At 56.9% G+C, this 18,779-nt stretch overlaps 1 protein-coding gene across 5 annotated transcripts; it reads right to left on the reverse strand.

Annotated features, from left to right (window-relative positions):
• Positions 1–957: 957 nt before the first annotated feature.
• On the reverse strand, positions 958–18,649 carry FADS3 (fatty acid desaturase 3). Of its 5 annotated transcripts, none has more exons than XM_006169658.3 (12): positions 18,145–18,649; positions 7,153–7,263; positions 6,414–6,611; positions 5,538–5,639; positions 5,286–5,369; positions 4,950–5,010; positions 4,311–4,387; positions 3,715–3,812; positions 3,257–3,353; positions 3,017–3,096; positions 2,707–2,832; positions 958–1,260 (listed from the first exon to the last, which is right to left on the reverse strand). In XM_006169658.3, exons 1-12 carry the CDS (start codon positions 18,367–18,369, stop codon positions 1,209–1,211), a joined length of 1,311 nt encoding a protein of 436 aa, XP_006169720.1. In that variant the 5' UTR covers positions 18,370–18,649; the 3' UTR covers positions 958–1,208. The 5 variants fall into 5 exon arrangements, with proteins under 5 accessions (XP_006169720.1, XP_006169719.1, XP_006169721.1 ...); XM_006169657.3 differs by having other exon boundaries at positions 5,286–5,408; positions 18,145–18,647; XM_006169659.3 differs by lacking the exon at positions 5,286–5,369 and having other exon boundaries at positions 18,145–18,648.
• Positions 18,650–18,779: the final 130 nt, after the last annotated feature.

Below are 18,779 nucleotides of genomic sequence, written 5' to 3' on the forward strand. Positions count from 1 at the left end.
GGTTTGTGTCCCAGACCCGGTGGCTTAAAACTCACGCCGGGCGCATGTGCGTGCGTGCCCAAGATCCCGAGAGGAGAATGGAGGAGAAGGGATTGCGGTGTGTCCATCCCCGCTGGGGGGTGATTTCTCGCTTTCTGTCTCTATGTCTCTCTCTGTCTGTCTGGCGAGTGCACGCGCCCTATAGTGAAAACCTCTCCAAAAAATAAAAAATAAAAATAATTAAAACCCCACAAGCACAGCCCAGCTGCCCCCACTGTCCAGATGAGGAGCCTGAGCCCTGGGGAAGGGCAGTGCCTGCCCTGGGACACTGGTTAGGTGGGGCCAGTTCTAAGACCCCAGGGATTCAGGGATGGGAACGACCATGCCTCGGGGTCCAGCTCATTCACTGCAGCAACTGCTGGCAGGCACCTGGCTCCAGGTGGGCATGGGGGAGATTAGTGCCACCTCCTCGGGTCACTGGGCACCCTCAGGCTACGGTGCCATGTGTTGCCAAATGTGGGAGCTCAGTTGGCAGGCGGCCCATGGCATGGAGCCCTGTGGGGGTTGTTGGGGGAGGGCTGCAGGCCCAGAGACACACCAGCTTCCCTGTCTCATGCTCCAGAGGCACCTGCGGACATGATTCACAGCTCTGGGCCACCCCATTCCATCGCACAGAGGGGAAAGTGAGGCGGCGTCAGCGTGGTGCATCCCAGGCTGCCGGTGAGCAGATGAAAGGGCAGGGCCAGCCGTAGTCCAAGCTGGGCAGTGACTGGCTCTGAGCAGAGTCCCCAGAGCAGAGGGAAACACCTTAGCCCCCAGCCTCTCAGCCTCTGGAGCAGAGGGGAACACCTTAGCCCCCAGCCTCTGTGGAGTCGGGGGCAGACTCCGGCTCTCGAATTCATGCCAGCTCAATCCTCTACTCTGCAATTTATCTGCGTTTGTTTTTATATAAAAATAACAGTCTTTTCTCATTTCTGGTCCAGGAAAACATGCCATGCTCATCGTGCGGCTTTATGTCCCATCCCCACCCCCAGGTCCTGCTGGGCCCAGAGCCACCCTCGTAGGGCCACTGAACAGACAGGCGAGGGGGCCGAGGGCAGCAGAGCAGGACCAGGAAGGGCAGGAGGGAGCCCCCAGGCTGGGGGGTGAAGGTGAGGGTGTTGACTGCTGGGCGAATTGTTGATTGCTGGGGCCTGGGCCTCACTCCTCTGCCTGCCTGGGTGCTGCCTTCACTGGTGGAGGTAGGCGTCCAGCCAGACGTTGCCAGACTTCTTCAGGGACCTGGGAGGGAGGGATGGTGGGAGGTGGGTGTTAGACTCACTTGCAAGATTCTAACATCTCCAGCATCTCCTTGATGAGTGTGAGTGGAAATGCCCCTCATTCCCTGGTGGGTTTCCGTCCCCCGGGGGTAGGCTGCTGTGAGGCCATGGGCGTCAGTTGGGAGAGGAGGCTCAGTCCCGTTAACTGGGGTGGACTCTAGGCTGGGCATGGGGAATGGGCAAGGCCAGCCAGATGTGTGCCTGTCCCCCCACCCAGTGCTCCTGCTGCCGCCTCCTGCTGGGGCCCTGTGGAGGAGACATACAGGGTGGACTTGCCCACCAGGAGCCCAGTGCCGGGCAGAGGAGCCAGAAATATCAACATCTCATTAGCAAACTCCACGCCAGGCGCTCTGAGGGGGCTACGCCTAGTGACATGGGCTTGGGGCGGGGGGCGGGGGTCAGGCTGGGAAGGGTCATGAAGAAGCAGGAGTGTGAACACAGCACAGAAGAAAAGGCGGACAGGACGAGGGAACTGCACGTGCGAGGCTGGAGATGGGAGACCTCCACTGACCTTGGCTCCCACCCCCACAGCCTCCACCAGGCCAGGGCCAGCCCCCTCTGCCTCCCTGGCTCCTGTTGGGGCCTATGCTCTGCCCTGGGCTTTGACACCCGGTCATGAAGAAGCAGGAGTGTGAACACAGCACAGAAGAAAAGGCGGACAGGACGAGGGAACTGCACGTGCGAGGCTGGAGATGGGAGACCTCCACTGACCTTGGCTCCCACCCCCACAGCCTCCACCAGGCCAGGGCCAGCCCCCTCTGCCTCCCTGGCTCCTGTTGGGGCCTATGCTCTGCCCTGGGCTTTGACACCCCCACCCCCAAGCATTCCCAGCCAGAGCACCTCCCCAGGGTGTAAATTAGGCCTCATCCCTTTCTCATGCACACCACAGGCTCCTGCCTAGGTCCTCTGAGCTTCTGTGCCCTCTGCTTCCCACACCCTTCCGCTTGTAGCTGCCGCGCCCCTCTTTCCTACACCTGCTCACGCGTCAGCTTTCCGGGCACGTGTCAGCTTCTCGGTGCCACCCACCCTGCACCCAATTTAGAGTTGCAACCCCGGCCTGGCACCCTGGCTTCCCTCACATGCCCCACCGGTAGGGTTGTCGCTTGGCCCAGCCATTCTCACGTTTTCTGTTTCTACTTTGCTGTTCTGCTTGTTTCTAGTTCCCCTGCGAGGACAGAGGCTCCAGGAAATCAGGACCTAGGCCTGTGGTGCTCACTGAGGTGCCCATGGGGGGTGCTGGGGAAGGGGTGGGCACAGGCTGAGGACAGAGAGGCTGATCCGTAAAGGCCTGGAATGCCAGCTCTTACGGAGGGTCCCTCATGGGCTCAGGAAAGGCTGACTAGGATGACGGAGGGCACCTGTTCGGGGAAAGCCATGGTGGCCCAAGGGGCCTGGACTGCAGCCTTACCCAACAATGTCCACCAGGGCAGTGAGAAAGGGCTTCACCTCGTAGTTGAGGCCGTGCTTGGCACACAGTGCCTTGACCAGAGGGGCTACTTTGTGGTAGTTGTGCCTCGGCATGGTGGGGAAGAGGCTGTGGGTCAGAAAGTGTGTGTTGATGCCTGAGGTGGGGCTTCTGGAGCGAGCCCCAGTCACCCAGCATCTCCCAGGCCCTGCTCCCACGTCTCCCAGGTTCCCAGCGAGTCAAGGGCCCCAGGAAAGACAGGAAAGGGGTCAGGCCTTGCTCCTCACCCAGAGCACCCAGGCCCTGCACTCACTGGTGCTCGATCTGGAAGTTGAGGTGCCCGCTGAACCAGTCGGTGAAGGGTGAGGGCTCCACGTTGCAGGTGGCTGCCAGCTGCCAGGAGCAGACAGGGGACGGTGAGGGAGGGCTGACACAGGCCTGACCCCATAGTGCCCCACACCTGGCGGCCCCAGCAGGAGGTAGGTAGCAGTATCCCTCTCTGCCAGCCACCTCCTAGTTGGAACCCTAGGCCCTATCCCTGCCACCCACCTACCTGAGAGCTGGCCCAGTCCCGGTGCTTCTCGTGGCCGATCTCCTTGGGGATGTGGTTCATCTGTGTGATCCACACGAACCAGTGGCTCTCCAGGACCCTGTTGGGGAGGCGTGGGCGCTGCCCATGTCCAGCTCACTACTTAGGCCCCCTTGAGAGGAGGCTGCAGTGGGGATGTCCCCCAGACCTGGGCCCCTGCTTCCTCGTGTATAATGGGACTGTGGTCATCACTCCCTCCGTCAGGCTAAGGAGGCTGAACAGGGCAGGGTTCACTGCCAGGCTGAGCCTGGGGGAGCTCTGCTCTTGCCAAGCTCGTGTCTATCTGATTTTCCCGAGAACCAGGAGGCAATCCTGCTGCCCCCCTTCTGCAGTTGGGGATGTGGAAGGGGGCAGGCTGTAGTCAGGGTCACCTGCCACCTGTGTGATCCCCTCGCTCCCTGCCATTCCAATTCTGACCATACCTGACAGCAACGAAAAGGAGCAGTGCCCCAGGGACTCCGTAGAAGGGGATGTAGGACAAGAAGAAGCGGGAGTAGAAGCTGGCGGCCCAGAGCAAGTCCTGCAGAGGACGGCAGAGGCGACACTGAGTGGCCTCTGAGAAGAAGGAGGGGTCACCCACCTCTTCCGCTTGATTTGCCTTGGAGCCCTGGACAGGCCACCACCCCATCTGGGTCTCAGTTTTCTCAGCTGGGTAAGAGGATAGGCTCCCTGCCCCTCCAGTTCACAGGGTTGACCTTGGAGGTGAAGGTGTCATGGAAGGTGTGGGGAAGGGGAGCCCCTGCCCAGGACACAGAGACACGGCAGTGAGCCCAGTGATCGATCCCCTCCCCAGGGAGGACATCCCTACAGGAGACCCATACCACGTCCCCTGTGTACATGCACGCTGGCTCTCCCTCACATGCTTGCGTGCACACATGTGCGCACACACACGTGAACCACACCTGTGCATGCACATGTGCACCCGTTTGTATTTATGGATGGACATGGCCCCCTGCAGCCTGCCCCCAAACCCCGCCCCATGGCTGCATGCCTGGGGTCCTGAGCAGCCCCCACTCACCGCCCACTGCATGCACACCAGCATGTAGGCCAGATTTTCCACTTCAAAGTTCACCAGAGTGAGCAGGGGCGGGCCAACTGCAGGAGGGCACGAGAGCTCAGGAGCAGGCTGGGGTGCCGAGGCAGGGGCAGTGGAGGGGGCGATCAGGGCCCTGGTACTCCAGGAGCACCCACGGGATGCTGGTGTTGTTCCCATCCGTTTCACCTGCAAGGCCTGGTCCTCCTCATTCCCTTGGTTGGCCCTTGCTCTACTACCTCTGCCCCAGCGTCCCTATTGCTGCAGGTCAGGGGCCAGCTTCATAGTTCCTGCCTGCGTCCTCACCCTGTCCGCTTCAGGAACCGCCCAGACAGCCCTGAGCTTCTGACCACCCTGATGTGAGGGCAGGGGATTCTGGCTGGGCCTGGGAAAGCGCTGGGCAGGCAGGGGGAATGGCTAGGGCAAAGATGTGGCGTTGGGAGAGGGTGTACAGGCTGCAAGTGAGATGACCAGCACAGGGGCTGGGAGAGCCTGGGAGGGAGCCGTGGTGAGGGAGGGCTACAGGGAGCATACCTGGCCCCCTGGCCCAAAGGTTCAGGCATGGCCTGCCCATGCCCCACGCCCCACGCCCCCCGCCCCACGCCCGGGAGGACACAGACTCACTCAGGAAGAAGTACAGGTGCTGATGGTTGTAGGGCAAGTATCTGCGTTTCTTCTTGCCATACTGTGGAGACAGGCAGTGGCAGGCAGAGTAGCTCTCCAGGCCCTCTTCTTCCAGCCAAGGTCAGGGGGCTAGTTGGGGCCAAGGGGCGAAGGCAACTCTAGATTGCAGCAAGCGGGCCCTGGTCCCCAGCAGGCTGGGAGGTGGGTGGGAACACCACCGGGGCAGGGGCTCAGCCTGGGTCAGGGGCTGGGGAGGGCTAGAGTGGGGCCCTAGCTGTTGCCGGTGCCCCTAGCTACAGGCCCAGCCTGAGGGTGTCCACGTCCTTCCCCACCCACCTCCACAGACGACTCCCCCAGGAGGAAGACGGGTGCCACGGTCACGTCTGGGTCTTTGTGGAAGATGTTGGGTTTGGCGTGATGCTGGAAGTGGCGGAAGTTCCACCAGTGGGCCGAGAAGCCCTATGGGGGAGCAGGGGACTCTCAGGAGTAGGACCAAGCCATGCTCCCCATTCTGTGCCCACATACCTGGGCAGACTCAGTGTAGCACCCCTGACTCGGTGCCCGGCTGCCCCGCACCCCCATGCTCACCTTCAGCTGCCCCATTACAAACTGCTGGGCCACCTGGTTCCACCGGGACTTCCTGAAGATGGAAGCATGGCCCAGGTCATGTTGTAGACACCAGCACTGAGCCTGGGGAGAGAGGTGGGATCAGGAGCTGGGGCTCCTCGACAGAATTGCTGGGGCCTGATTCCAGCCAGGAAGAGGGTGGTGGATCCTTCCAGCTGGCTGGGGACCCTACAGCTAACGCTCCACACCAAAACCCTTGAGGCCCAGCTTCCCTTTTGGCGGACATGGACAGCTGAGTTTCAGGGAGGTGGAGGGGCTTGCAGGCGTGTTATGGAGCTGGGGGACAGCAGGCCTCTAGCTCCTTACTCTGTGCTTGTTCAGGATTTATTAAAATCCTTATTTAAGAAATCAGCAGTTGGTGTAATGGCTATGTCACTGGACTCCCATGTAGTCGATGGAGGTTCAAGTCCCGGACCTGGTGGCTTAAACTCACGCCGGGCACCTGTGCGTGCATGCCCAAGATTCCGAGAGGAGAATGGAGGAAAAGGGATTGAGGCATAGCCGTCCCCCCAGGAGGTGATTTCTCGCTTTCTCGCTTTTCAGAGAAACAGTGATGTCTCTCTGTCTCTCTCTGACTTTCTGGCGAGTGTACGTGCCCTATAGCAAAAACTTCTCCAAAAAAAAAAAGAGAAAAAAATCCTTATTTAATAACCCTCCTTAGCTCACTGAGAATGCAGCTGAACCCGCAAACATGCCTTATGGACCCTCTGGCTGGGGACCTCCCCCCCTCCCTCCTCGTTCACTCATTCAGCAGATATCTTGCAGCGTGCTCATATGGATTGGGCCCCATGGCTCCTGGCACAACACAGGGTGGCCGCCACGCAGTGCTGGGGTCACCTGAGAGACGGCCAGGATGGCAGCAGCGAGGGCGCTGGGCACCCAGCCAGGGCCCAGGAGGTAGACGATGAGCCAGGCCAGCACCTCCATTGCCAGGATGTGACCTAGCAGGAGAGCGAAGAAGGTCGGGTTGGCCTCAAACAGCTTCATGTCCTCAGCTGCCTGGCGCAGAGCTCGGAAGTCCTCAATCAGCTGGGCCTGCCACAGCAGAGTGGCCGGTCAGCTCCAGAAATGAGGCCTCACTGCCCCCAGAAACCTCCCAGAGCTCCCCAAGCCCCAGCCACTCTTCTCAGTCCAGGCCCAAGGGGTGTGGCCAAAGGGAGATGGAGGGACAAACACACCTAGCCTGGGGTGTGACCAGGGGATCTGACAGGTGGCCAGATCTTTTTCTCCTCCCAAAAGGTGTGGGGTGTGAGAGAAACAGGGAAACCTTCAGGGTTCGGCGTATCCAAATCCTCACTGTAGCTCGGGACATAGCCCAGAGCAGGTAACGGGGCTCACCTGGGTACCCTTGGCAAGTGGCTGGCCAAGCCAGGTCTGGAGCCCTGGGACGCCTGCGGGACATCACTATGGCCTCACCTACAGCTGCCTTCCCGTGAAGGGCGGCAAACCCAGGCTTGGCTCTGCATCCCCTTGGGATAAGGCAGACGGAGGAACTCCTGGACAGGTGGCCACACTCCCAGGACCTGCAGCCACATCTACACCCCAGTGACTGAGCCTCTGCCAGGGTCCTGCTCACATTCTGGAGTCCATCCTGGCTGGGCTCCTCCGGGGCCAGCTCTCCAATCAGCAGAGGCTGCAGGAACTTGCGCACAAAATTGAGATCCTGGTGAAAGGCGTGGAAGGCATCCTGGAGGAGAGCAGACAGTCAAGTGGACAGCCAGCCAGCCAGAGCCACACCCAGAGACAGCCCGCAGGGACGGCAGAAGGTCCATCGGTGGACAGGCACGGTAGACAGACAGATGGACAGAAAGTCAGTTGGCTGTTCAGCAGTCAAAGAATTGGGACCACAGGGATCAACCTTGCCTCTGAGCCCTCCGTGGCCCTCCCACGGGGCCCCTTGCCTGTCCCCATCAGCTGCCAGCCCCATCTGCTTCGCCCAGCACAGGGGGCCTTCTCCATACGGGGATGAGTGCATATCAATCTGGATTTACAGAAAGGTCTCCCTGGAAGGGTCTGATTCCTTTTATGAAGGATTTGGCTTTCCCAAAAACCTTTCTGTACTCCTACATATTTCCAGTACATAGAAAATAAGAGTCGGGGACCAGTAGTTAGCATAATGGCTATGTCGCTGGACTCCCATGTAGTCAACTGCGGTTTGCGTCCCGGACCCAGTGGCTTAAAACTCACGCCGAGTGCGTGTGCGTGTGTGCCCAAGATCCCGAGAGGAGAATGGAGGAGAAGGGATTGCGGTACGGCCATCCTCCCTGGGGGATGATTTCTCGCTTTCTATCTCTCTGTCTCTCTCTGTCTGGCGAGTGCACGCACCCTATAGCAAAAACCTCTCCAAAAAAAAGAGTCAGATCACAAGCATTCGAGTTAGGCAGTTTGTACAAACATAAGCAGTGGGTAAAGTGAGTGGGGAAGCTTGTAACCAAGGACCACCGGGCCACCAGTAGAATCAACCAGCTAAGGGCCACACACACCAGGTTCTTGGGGATTTGCAAAGATACCTGAATAGTTAAACTAGTTTGATTTAACAAGTAGTAGCAGAAAATGTATTAATTCTCTTTTTGAAAAATGGTTTGCTATAGGGCATGTATGCTCACTGAGATAGGGACAGAGACAGAGACAGAAGGAAAGTGGGAAATCATCCCCCTAGCAGAGTGGAGATGGCCATACCACAATCCCTTCTCTTCTAGTCTCCTCTCAGGATTTGGGCACATATGCACATATACCCAGCGTGTTTTTCAAGCCCCCAAGTCCAGGACTAGTACCAAGCAGTTGGCCATATGGGATCTAGCATCTTAACCTCCATGCCATCTGCTGACCTGGAAAATGTAATTAAAAAAAAAAAAAAAAAGTAAATACAATGACTAATCTGACATTCCTACGATTCTCTGTAAGAGCTGAGATGGGCTGTGAAGGAAGAGAGGGAAGGAAGAGAAAAGAAGGATTTAGAGGAAAAGAGAGCTGATGAGAAAGACCAGGGGGTGAGGCGAAAAGGCCACTACAGAAGCAGGCAAGCTGGAAGCGTCAGTAAACCTGAACTTCACACTTGACTCCCAGCCTTTCTGGTCTCCTCTGAGATCTTGGTATTGCCATTGGCTCTTGGACTGAATTTTTTTTTTTTTTTTTTTGGAGAGGTTTTCACTATAGGGCGCGTGCGCTCACCAGACAGACAGAGAGAGACAGAGAGACAGAAAGTGAGAAATCCCCCGGGGAGGATGGTCACGGCGCAATCCCTTCTCCTCCATTCTCCTCTCGGGATTTTGGGCACGCATGCACATGCGCCCAGCGTGAGTTCTAAGCCACTGGGTCCGGGATGCGAACTGCGGTCAACTACGTGGGAGTCCAGTGACAGAGCCATTACGCTAACTGCTGGTTCCCCTCTTGGACTGAATTTTATCCTTACCCTTTCAGAGGCTCTCTCTGAATGGGCTAACCACAGCCAGATGGCTGTCTGAATTGCACAGTGATGGGACAGTGTTATCATCATGGGCCCGGGGAAGGTGACTCAGGGCCTCGCAGCTACTGAAGAAAACACCCTGGAAGAAGGCCCATGGAGATTTAGGACCTCCTGTTGTCTTCTTGCTACTGAGTCTACCAGCTTGTGCAGTTAAAACAGAAGTGACAGCCAGCCCGTTGTCATGGCCAGGACACCGGCACAGTCCTGGGGGAGAGAAGCACCTCAGGCCCACCAGCCCCCATGTGGAGGCCGCAGCTGCAAAATCCCCCTAGGAGTCCCCTTCCCTATTCCCTGATCTCTTATGAGGCCAGGGCAGCCTCAGGACTGGGGGGAGGAGGGCGTGGCTTCTGGAATAGCCAGGGCCGACTTGGCTTCCTGGAGCTCACACCAGGGAGAGGGTTCCCTAAGCACAGAGCTCACCAGTCTGGACGTGAGTCTTGAAGGACAGGCTGGGAACCCACGGGAGGTGCCTGAGTTTGGGCTACTGGAAAGCTGGGGCTGGTCTTCGCTGGAGAGCCAGGAGGGGATTGTTCTTGAGGCTCTGCCAACCCCACACTGTGTGACCTTGAGCTAGGCATTCTCCTCCCTGGGTTCCAACTTCCTGAGCAAACCAAGGTGTTGAGACTTCAGGACTCTCCTGGTTCTGCTCAGAACGAACTCTTTTGTTTGTTTAATCCTTTCCATGGTGGGGAGAACTCCCAACAGTGCCAACAGGGTCTTCACACCACAGTCCACCCCAGCCTAAGCTGGCCAGGCTCACAGGCGTGCATGCCCACTGCGTACAGGGGAACTCTGGGACCAAACCCGGGTGCTTCCAAGTGACTCAGCATTGCTGAACAGCGTTTCTGCTACACCACCATGCTGGCCTTTTCTTATTTTAAAATCGTTTCATTATAGTGAAATATACAGGAGATTACCATTTTAACCATCTGTAGGTGTCCAGTGCAGTGACATTAAACACGTTCACACTGCTGTACAATCGTCAGCACCATCCACCTCCAGAACCTTTTCATCTCCTCCGACTGAAACCGCACCAACACCCCCTCCCTCTCCCCAGCTCCTGACACCCACCATTCTACTTTCTGGCTCTGTGAACTTGACTATCCTAGGAACTGCCTAGAAAGGGAGCATACAGCATTCGTCCTTCTGTGTCTGGCTTGTTCACTTAGCATCACGTCCTCCACGCTGTGGCATGTCTGGATCTCCTTCCTGGTAGGGATAAATGAGTGGTACAGCGACTCCCTCTTCTCTCCTTTGAAACGCCCCTGGCAGCACACAGAGCCCAGATACACAGAGACACAGAAAGGTGGCATCTTACCCATGTGCACGCACACGCAGACACACCCACCAACCCACCTCAGCAGGCAGGACTCAGTGGGTCAGAAACATGACCAGGTCACGGTCCATGAGAACACTCAGACAGACACAGCTTTGCATGGCACACACACAGTGGATTATGCAAACTGTGGCTAGGCCCTGCATTTCTTCCTCCCCAGCCCCCTTCTCTCCCATGCCCAGAGGATGCATGCACTCCCCAGGGGGTGGAGAAAGCACCCCTCAGTGGGTTTGGTCATGCTACAATCCCTTCTCCTCCATTTCTCTATCCTGTTGGGATGTGGGGTATATATGCATGCCCAGCATGTTCTTCAAGCTGTTGAGGCTTGGATTCAAACCATGGTCAACCATGTGGGATCCAGCTTCCTTAACCACTAGTCTAAGAGGCTGGCCTCCCACAACTGTTCTGTTCTGAGTCCCTGAGCTGAGGAGCTGGGAGAACTGTGGGAGCTAGTCGGTCTCTCTGTCTCCTTTACCTTGGTCCTGATCCAGTCAGGCCGGCCCTGTAGAGGAACAGAGAGTGAAAGACAGGCCCACCCAAGGGTGGGTGGCACTCATTAGAGTGATAAGGCAAAGTGTGAGCCTCTCAGGTCTGGACCAAAAAGCCTCAGAGCTTGGGGACAGGGCTTCAGGGGTGAGAAGGAATAGGTGGGCAGTGGCAGGCCCTTGGGAAGCAGCTGGGGCTCCTGGGGCTGGGTAGGCACCCCTATTCTTCCTGTGCTGCCAGAGAGCACCAGTAAGACAGGTTCCTGGACTCCGACTAGAACCTGATGTACCAGCAGGTGGTATTTCAGCAACACCGGCTATGGTTGTGTGACCTAGTCTTCTCTGGGCCTCTGCTCAAGAATCCAAGGCCCAGGCACAAAAGAGGACTCAGAGACGTTAAGCTCTGTTACTCAAGGTCACAGAGCTCCATTTGACTGATGTTGGATTAGAGCCCAGCTGAACTGTCAAACTGTGCTTGTAGCCACTCAGTAGTCACCCCAGGGTGGCCACTCCTCAGAGGATTGAGTTGGAGCAGGGAAAACACTTGGAAGGGAGGACAGTGGGCCTCCTGGGTGGGGTGTGAGGGCCTCACCCTGAGGTCAGTCATTATTCCAAGCAGCCAAGGATTTCGGTGCTGGAAGCCTGGCACGTGCAGACAGAGAGACACAGCTTTGCAAACATGGTGGACAAAGGAGATCATGCAAACTGTGGCTAGGCCCTGGATTTCCTCTCTCCCAGCCTTCCTCTCTCCCATCCTGAGGTGCATGCCCTCACCAGAGAGACAAAGGGAGGGAGAGGGAGAAAGCACCCCCACGATGGGTTGTGGTCACGCTGCAATCCCTCCTTCTCCATTTCTCTGCCCTGCTGGGGGTCGGGGTATACACACATGCCCGGCATGTGGGGAATAGGAGGGTGGCTCCTGGGCTGCACCCAAGTCTTAGGGTACCACGGCAGCCCCACCCTCACTTACCCCTGGTGTACCTGGAAACATCTTTCTAGGTGTATTCATGTGACTCCTCCTACCACCCATTCGAGTTGAAGGGAAGGCTCGAGGTCTCTGGTAGGGTCTCAGAGCAGAGTAGAGTGAAACTCTGGAATCCGAATGGTGCCCCAGAACATAAGCTCCTCGTGGCAGTGACCAGGCACAGCCGTGTCCCGGAGGCTGGCACAGAGCAGGTGCTCAACAGTCGGTGGGAATACGTGCACAAAAGTCAGACCTCCACTGACCCAGGGAGGGGCAAGAGCCATCTTCCTGGGGAGGGAATGGAGATGCCACATGCTGGGGCTATCAGCCTGCATCACAGGCATAGCGGGATCCATACCCGGGGCTGTCTTCTGTGACGCTCGTGCTCCCCCCAGGACATGGCTGCAGCCAGCTCTGCCCTGGTCTCTGCAAACCTTGCAGGGCCCTTCCCCAGCCCCTACCCTGAGCTCCTCAGAGCTGGGGGTGGGACGTCCTGGTGCTCAGGAGCTGCCCCAGTGGGAACCTGAGTTGCCACTCAGGAGCCGGGAGCCCCAGACACGTGTGTCCCCCCATTCTACTTTATCCACAAACGCCCATCTCGCAGGCTGCTGGGAGGATTGCAGTGGAGCAAGGAAAACACTTGCAAGGGGCTGCCTTGCAGCCCAGCTCTCATCGGAGCCCTTCAGCCTGCTGTGCACCATCTCCGGTACGAGTCCACTTAGCAATTAGTGCTGCCAAGGGTGGGCTTGGGGGCAGGACAGCGAGGGTCATCTCTGCCCGCCGAGTCCTGGACAAGCCTGAGGTTGGTGACACAGAGGTTGGCAGCCTCCTTCCACCCCAGAGACATGGCCAGAGGGAGAGATTTTTGGTTACCCCCCAAAGAATTGGGAATGTTCCAGATCAGTCAGGGAGGAGATAGTGAACGCTTGGCCTCACAGACGTCACTGACACAGTAGTAGCCTTGAAGTGGCCAGGCCCTCAAGTGCTTAGTCTTCTCTCTACCATCGAGGCAGTGCTAGCACACTCAGGAAGGAAGGGAGAGGGCTCAGCTTGCTTAGGTTGGCAGCATCCCCACCTCTGAATACTGCCTTCCGCCACTGCCAGACAATCCTGGTGCCTCCTCCAGGGAGTCAAGGGCACTGTAGCCCTTCTGGGGAAGGAGTCTGGGTAGGTGGAGGCATTGCAGAAAATGCCTAAGGGAGCCTAGAGCTGTCACACTTTCTGGAGAATGGCATTAGCCAGTGGGACTTTCAAGACAGCCAGTGTGGCAGATGAAAGCTAAGCGTGGGCTCTGTAACCAGATGGTTGGAGCCCACTCACCCTCATTGCCTCAGATCTGCCCAGTCCTAGTTCTGTCTTTCCCCAGCTCATACCCAGATGCAAACCCCACCTTCTAAGCCCAAGGATGAAGGCTCTGTCCCTCAAGAGTCCCAAGAATAAGCCATTATATTGCACATTTTCAGTCTCAGTCTCCTCATTTGCAAAATGGGCTAATGATAGGATCTGTCTCATAAGGTTGTTCAGAGAATTAACATAGTTACAATATCTAAAACTACCAAAAAGTGCCTGATCAATAACTATTGGCTGAATTGCTATGATGTAGCCTCTGCTGGCAGCATTGGCCACCCCTACTGCCACCTCAGGTCAGATCCAGAGAGCCAACTAGAGGGAAGGTCCTATGGAGGGAGCTCAGAAGCTTGACTGGATCAGAGCTCCTCCCATATCTCTTGGGTTCAACGAAAGGGCATCAGGGGCTGCTGGGAAACCTCTTGCCCTCCTGGTTGGGCTATAAGCAGTGACTTCACCACTCCCAGGATAAAGAACTCTATTTTCCATGGAATCCAGACACCTAAGTGCCCAGCACCATCCTCACAGTGTGCCCAGGACAAAAGCATTCTTATCTCCATTACGCCGATGGGGAAACTGAGACCTAGAAGGGAATGGATGTGTCCAAGATCATAAGGTGAGCTAGGCTGCTTCCCTCTGTAAAGACAACATAGAGGTAAATATTAATAGTTCCCTCTGGTATGCCTGTGTCCACAGCATCTCTTGCCCTCTGCCCTGAGTCCAGCTGAATGTTCAACTGTTCTGAATGTAACCCCCTCGTCATTCTTCTCTTAGCCTCCTGTCTTCTTCTAGGAGTCTCCCTCCTCCTCTGTTTGGGATTCTTTTAAACGCCGGATTCCCTTGGCATCCTGGCTCTGCACTCCATGGCTGTGCCTTCTCCTTAGAATAAAACCAAAGCCCTGCCCAGGGCATAACATCTGACAGGAACCAGCCCTGTTGCCTCCCAGCCCCACTGCCCAGTGCTCTCCCCATTGCTCTCTCTGTGGCCTCACTGTATTCCTTGAACACAGGAAATAAGGTCTCACCTCCGAGCCTTTGCACTGGCTCGTCCCTCTGTGGGAACTCCCTTCCTGTAGTTATGATGCTCACAACTCCTGCCTTAGAGGTTAGAACAGTGTGGCAAACAGGGAATGCTCGTGGATGGATTTAATGATTCAATCACTGAAGAATGACTCAGGCTCAACACACTGATGCAGGGGTTATGTACTGCTAGGCAATACTAGAGCCATATGGCAAGACCCTGAGTTCAGTTCCTGAGTCAACCTGGACACATCTGGCTGGTCCAGGCTGGTCGAAAGGCTAGGAGGAGGATGGGGCATGTGAAGGCCCTGCTGGGGGTCCCTGTCTCTCTTGGTTATCTCTCAATCAATGACAAATAAACTTAAAAGCAACATATTCTCTTTTTCATTTTTTTTTTTGAGAGATTTTCACTGTAGAGCGCGTGCGCTCGCCAGACAGACAGAGAGAGACATAGAGACAGAAAGCGAGAAATCACCCCCCAGGGGGGATGGTCAGGCCGCAATCCCTTCTCCTCCATTCTCCTCTCGGGATCTTGGGCACGCACGCACACGCGCCCGGCGTGAATTTGAAGCCACCGGGTCCGGGACACGAACCGCGGTCGACTACGTGGGAATCCAGCAACATAGCCATTACGCTAACTGCTGGTTCCCCATATTCTCTTTTTCTTAGAGAGAGCGATTTTTGCTATAGGGCATGTGTGCTCACCAGAGAGATAGAGACATACAAAGCAAGAAAAATCACTCCCCAGAGGGCTGGCCATACCACAATCCCTTCTCCTCTATTCTCTTTGTGGGATTTTGGGCACACATGCACATGCGCCTGGAGTGAGTTTCAAACCTCTGGGTCTAGAACTAGTACCACAGTTAGCCATGCAGGACCCCAGTAACGTAACCATTATGCCACCTGCTGGTCCCAAAAGCAGCATATACTTTGGAAAAAATTTTTTAAAAAATGAATGACTAAGGGACCAGCAGTTAGTTGGTGTAATGCTATGTCACTGGGCTCCCATATAGTCGACCATGGTTTGAGTCCTAGACCTGGTGGCTTAAACTCATGCTGGGCCTGTGTGTATGCGTGCCCAAGATCCCGAGAGGAGAACAGAGGAGAAGGGATTGTGGCGTGGCCATCCCCTCTGGGGGCCGATTTCTTGCTTTCTGTCTCTCTGTCTCTCTCTGTCTTTCTGGCAAGTGCATGTGCCCTATAGCAAAAACCTCTCTAAAAAAAAAAGAATGATTAAAACAAACAACTAAGTGACCCACAGCATGTGGTTGAAAGAATGGTTATGAATTCAAATCCCAGACCTACCACTTAATTTCAAGTCACTTTGCCTCTCTGAGCTTCAATTTTTAAATCTGTGAAGTAGAAATAACAATGATAGTACCTGCTTCCTAGAGGGTCTTGGGGATTAACAGAGAAACCGTCAATAAGTGAAGCACCAAATTTGGAGCCTGGCACAAGGCTGATGCTCAGTCATGACTGATTCCTGTCTGCGTGTGACCAGCAGTGACTGGACCTCATCCCTCCCTGGCTGGCTCCACTAGTCTCAGACTGTCTGTGACTCTTAGATGAACCTGGCCCAGAGCCCAGAGTGCTTTCCCCAGGGCATCAGACTTTGTATCCCAGGATGGCCACAAGCTGGCTTCATGGCACAGAAATGCGGAGAATTTCCTGGCAGAAGGCTCCTGTTGCCTGGACGTGAGAACAGCTGATGGGTGGCAGGGGCTGATGAGAGGTGGAAGCCAGAGCACAGCCTGGCAAGATGACTGCCCCACCCCGATGGAGCTGCAGGCCTGGGATGGGGTGCCTGGGGTCTGGGCCTGACACACAAGGCACCAGGTTGGTCAAACCCCTGCTCTGCCCTGTAAGCAAATCGTGGACAAAACCCGGGGTCTTCCAACCCAGCCACTTCAAAACCTCTTTGGCCTAAACCGACCAGGTATTTCTGGCAACTTCAGCCCAGTGTTGGGGCCTTGAGGGGGCTAAGAGAGGGCCCAAAGCAACCTCTCTATTAAAGACAGCCAGAACCCAGCAAAGGGGCAGCTATGCCAGGGCTGTCCCACTGCACTCCACAGTTAGCAGCCAGCAACATTTACTGAACATAAACACTACACCGCAGCCCTTGGGTCTGCCCAGTCTGGTCCAGACCCCCTACTGTACACATGGGGAAACTGAGGCACTGTGGCTCTCCATCTGAGGCACGACGGGCCCAATTCAAGGGGTTTGTGTGTGTGTGTGTGTTTAAGGTTTTTGTCATAGGGTGTGTGCACTCACCAGATAGAGACAGTGAGAGGGAAAGTGAAAAATAACTCCCCGAGGGAATGGCCACATCGCAATCCCTTCTCCTCCATTCTCCTCCTGGGATTTTGAGCATGTGCACACACTCACGCCTCGTGTGATTTTTCAAGCTGCTAGGTCCAGGACTCTAACCACAGTCGGCCAGCACCTTAACCACCCTGCCACCTGCTGGCCTCAAGCAGGGAGTTTTTAAACAGACGTTGTTGGTCACGAATTGATGACAACATGGTTAAATGGAGATCTCAAGGTCTGAAGCTAAATATGAGATGGGAATCCTAGTGGATCCCCCAGTACGGGCCCAGCACCAAGCAGAAAAAAGAGATTAATGGATACTCTCCGTAGTCTTTCCTGCCCACATCCTGTCCCATGCAGGGTGGGCATCCATAAGACCCTCTGAGAGAGGCCAGGGATCAACCAGACTACGGGGTGGGGCTGTGGCACCTCCCAGCCTCTGCACCCTGGCAGAAATGCACACGCAGCCAACCACACTCACAAATGCACGCAGGCACTCGCGAATACACGCATGCATGTGTCCACGCCCAGGCACACTCACGCACTGGCCTGCAGGCTGTGTCAGCCCATGGCTGTGCTGCCCCCTTGGGCCAGCACCCAGCACTTGTCACCCGTGGACATGGGGCCTTTTGTCAGTTTTTAGAGTTTCAGAAGGCTTCTTAACCCATCCTCTTAGCTTCCTGGAGTGGAATTGGGAAGAGAGACTTTTTCTCCCTAAAGGAATCCAACAAAGACTGCCTATCCCATAGCAAGGCAGGGGCAGGGAGCAGGTGCCCCAGTAACAGGGATGCTGATGGTCCTGGGAGTGGACAGGACTTGCTGCCTAAAGTCCAGCCGCGAGGGGCTCATCCTCTTGGGTCTCAAAGGCCTTCCTGCTACCCAACCTAGAATTTGGGATGGTCAAGAACAGGGCATTGTGGCCCGACCGGCTACTCCCTAGGCAGGGGACAGAGGAAAAGGGCTGCAAAGTCTTGTCCAGTAGATGGTTCTACTACTGGGCTCTAGCCAGATGGGCCCACTGGACCAGGCCACGTCCCTCTTAGTCTAGGCGTGGGCTGGGAATGGAAAGTCGGGATCTCTAGGGGCCAGCAAGTTACTAGGGTGACTGTGCTTCCGGAGAGGCCCACCCAGACTGGCTGGCAAACTCCTCCCAGCTGCCAGCCCAAGGGAGGTGAATCACTGCCCCTGGGAGACGTTTACAGTGGCTCCGGGGAAAGCCACAGACCTCTGGGCCCTGCCCAAGATTTGTTACCCTTGCACCTCACCCCAGCCCTGCCAACCTCTGGGAACCCTGGTCTGCCCTAGAACCCAGCAAGCACCCAGCATGGATGACTTGGTCTGAGGGACCCAGAACTTAGACAGGAACCTCAGAGCAACAGGGAGGGCACTGCCTAGGGCAGATTCTGTCGGCCATGGCACACCCACCTCAGAGAGCCCCTTCCTCCCCCAAAGACCTGTTCCAGGACAGCTTGCTGTCCCCGTGCAGGGAAGTGACCTCCTTATCCCCTGTCAGGCCCCCGACTAGTCCATCACAACTCTGAGTCTCAACCAAGGAGGTTAGAGGTCAGCGAGGGAAGGAAGGCTGCTGAGGCCCTTCAGAACACTGCCCACCACCCAGGCCTGGGCGACCGCCAGCTCCTTACCGTGGCGTCCTCAGCACCGTGGTGGCCGATAAGGCGGCTACCTCCCGGGTGCCGCTGTGCCCAGCGGCTGATGTCGTAGACGCGACGCTCGATGACCAGCCACTTGTCGCCGGGTTGGTCGTGCGGGCGGATCTGCTCCCAGCAGCAGGTGGGCAGCGGCGCCCCCGCCTGCGCTGGCCCCTCCCGCGGGCCCGGACCCCCACCGGGCTCCCCGATGCCACCCATGGCAGTGCGCAAAAGTCTCTGGAACCCGGGATGTGGCGCGGTCCGAGCGGGTCACGGTGGGGAGCGAGGTCGCGCTCCGAGGCTGCTGCGCCGCCGCCCGGTGCTCCGGGCCCCGCCCTGCCGCTGCGGCCGCCGTGTGAGCCTGCGCCTGCCTAGCTCTCCGCGCAGGCAACTTTTCCCCCCCTGATAACCGTGTGAGAGCGCTCGCCTCGCCTCGCCTCGCCTCCCCTCGTCCCGGCCCCCGCTGCCAGCCCGCGCCTGCTCCGATCCCAGCGCGTGCCTCGGCTTCATTGGCCGGCGGGGAGGGCGGCGTCGGGGGCCAGGAACCGTACACACACCCGGCATCCGGAGCGCGGCGCCGGCCATGCCCTCGGGGACTCAGGCGGAGCCCGGGCCTGTGCAGGTGGGAC

Source organism: Tupaia chinensis, unplaced genomic scaffold, assembly GCF_000334495.1.
Source record: "Tupaia chinensis unplaced genomic scaffold, TupChi_1.0 Scaffold147351_1, whole genome shotgun sequence".
NCBI classification, from domain to species: domain Eukaryota; kingdom Metazoa; phylum Chordata; class Mammalia; order Scandentia; family Tupaiidae; genus Tupaia; species Tupaia belangeri.

Bases quoted from the DNA above. Each gene is read 5' to 3' on its own strand.
- FADS3 (XM_006169657.3), bottom strand. From the start codon at position 18,369: ATGGGTGGCATCGGGGAGCCCGGTGGGGGTCCGGGCCCGCGGGAGGGG. The intron at 5,409-5,537 runs GTGAGCATGGGG...GCTCCCCCATAG, and splicing joins TTGTAATGGGGCAGCTGAAG to GGCTTCTCGGCCCACTGGTG. The intron at 4,388-4,949 runs GTGAGTCTGTGT...GCCCTCCTGCAG, and splicing joins GCACCTGTACTTCTTCCTGA to TTGGCCCGCCCCTGCTCACT.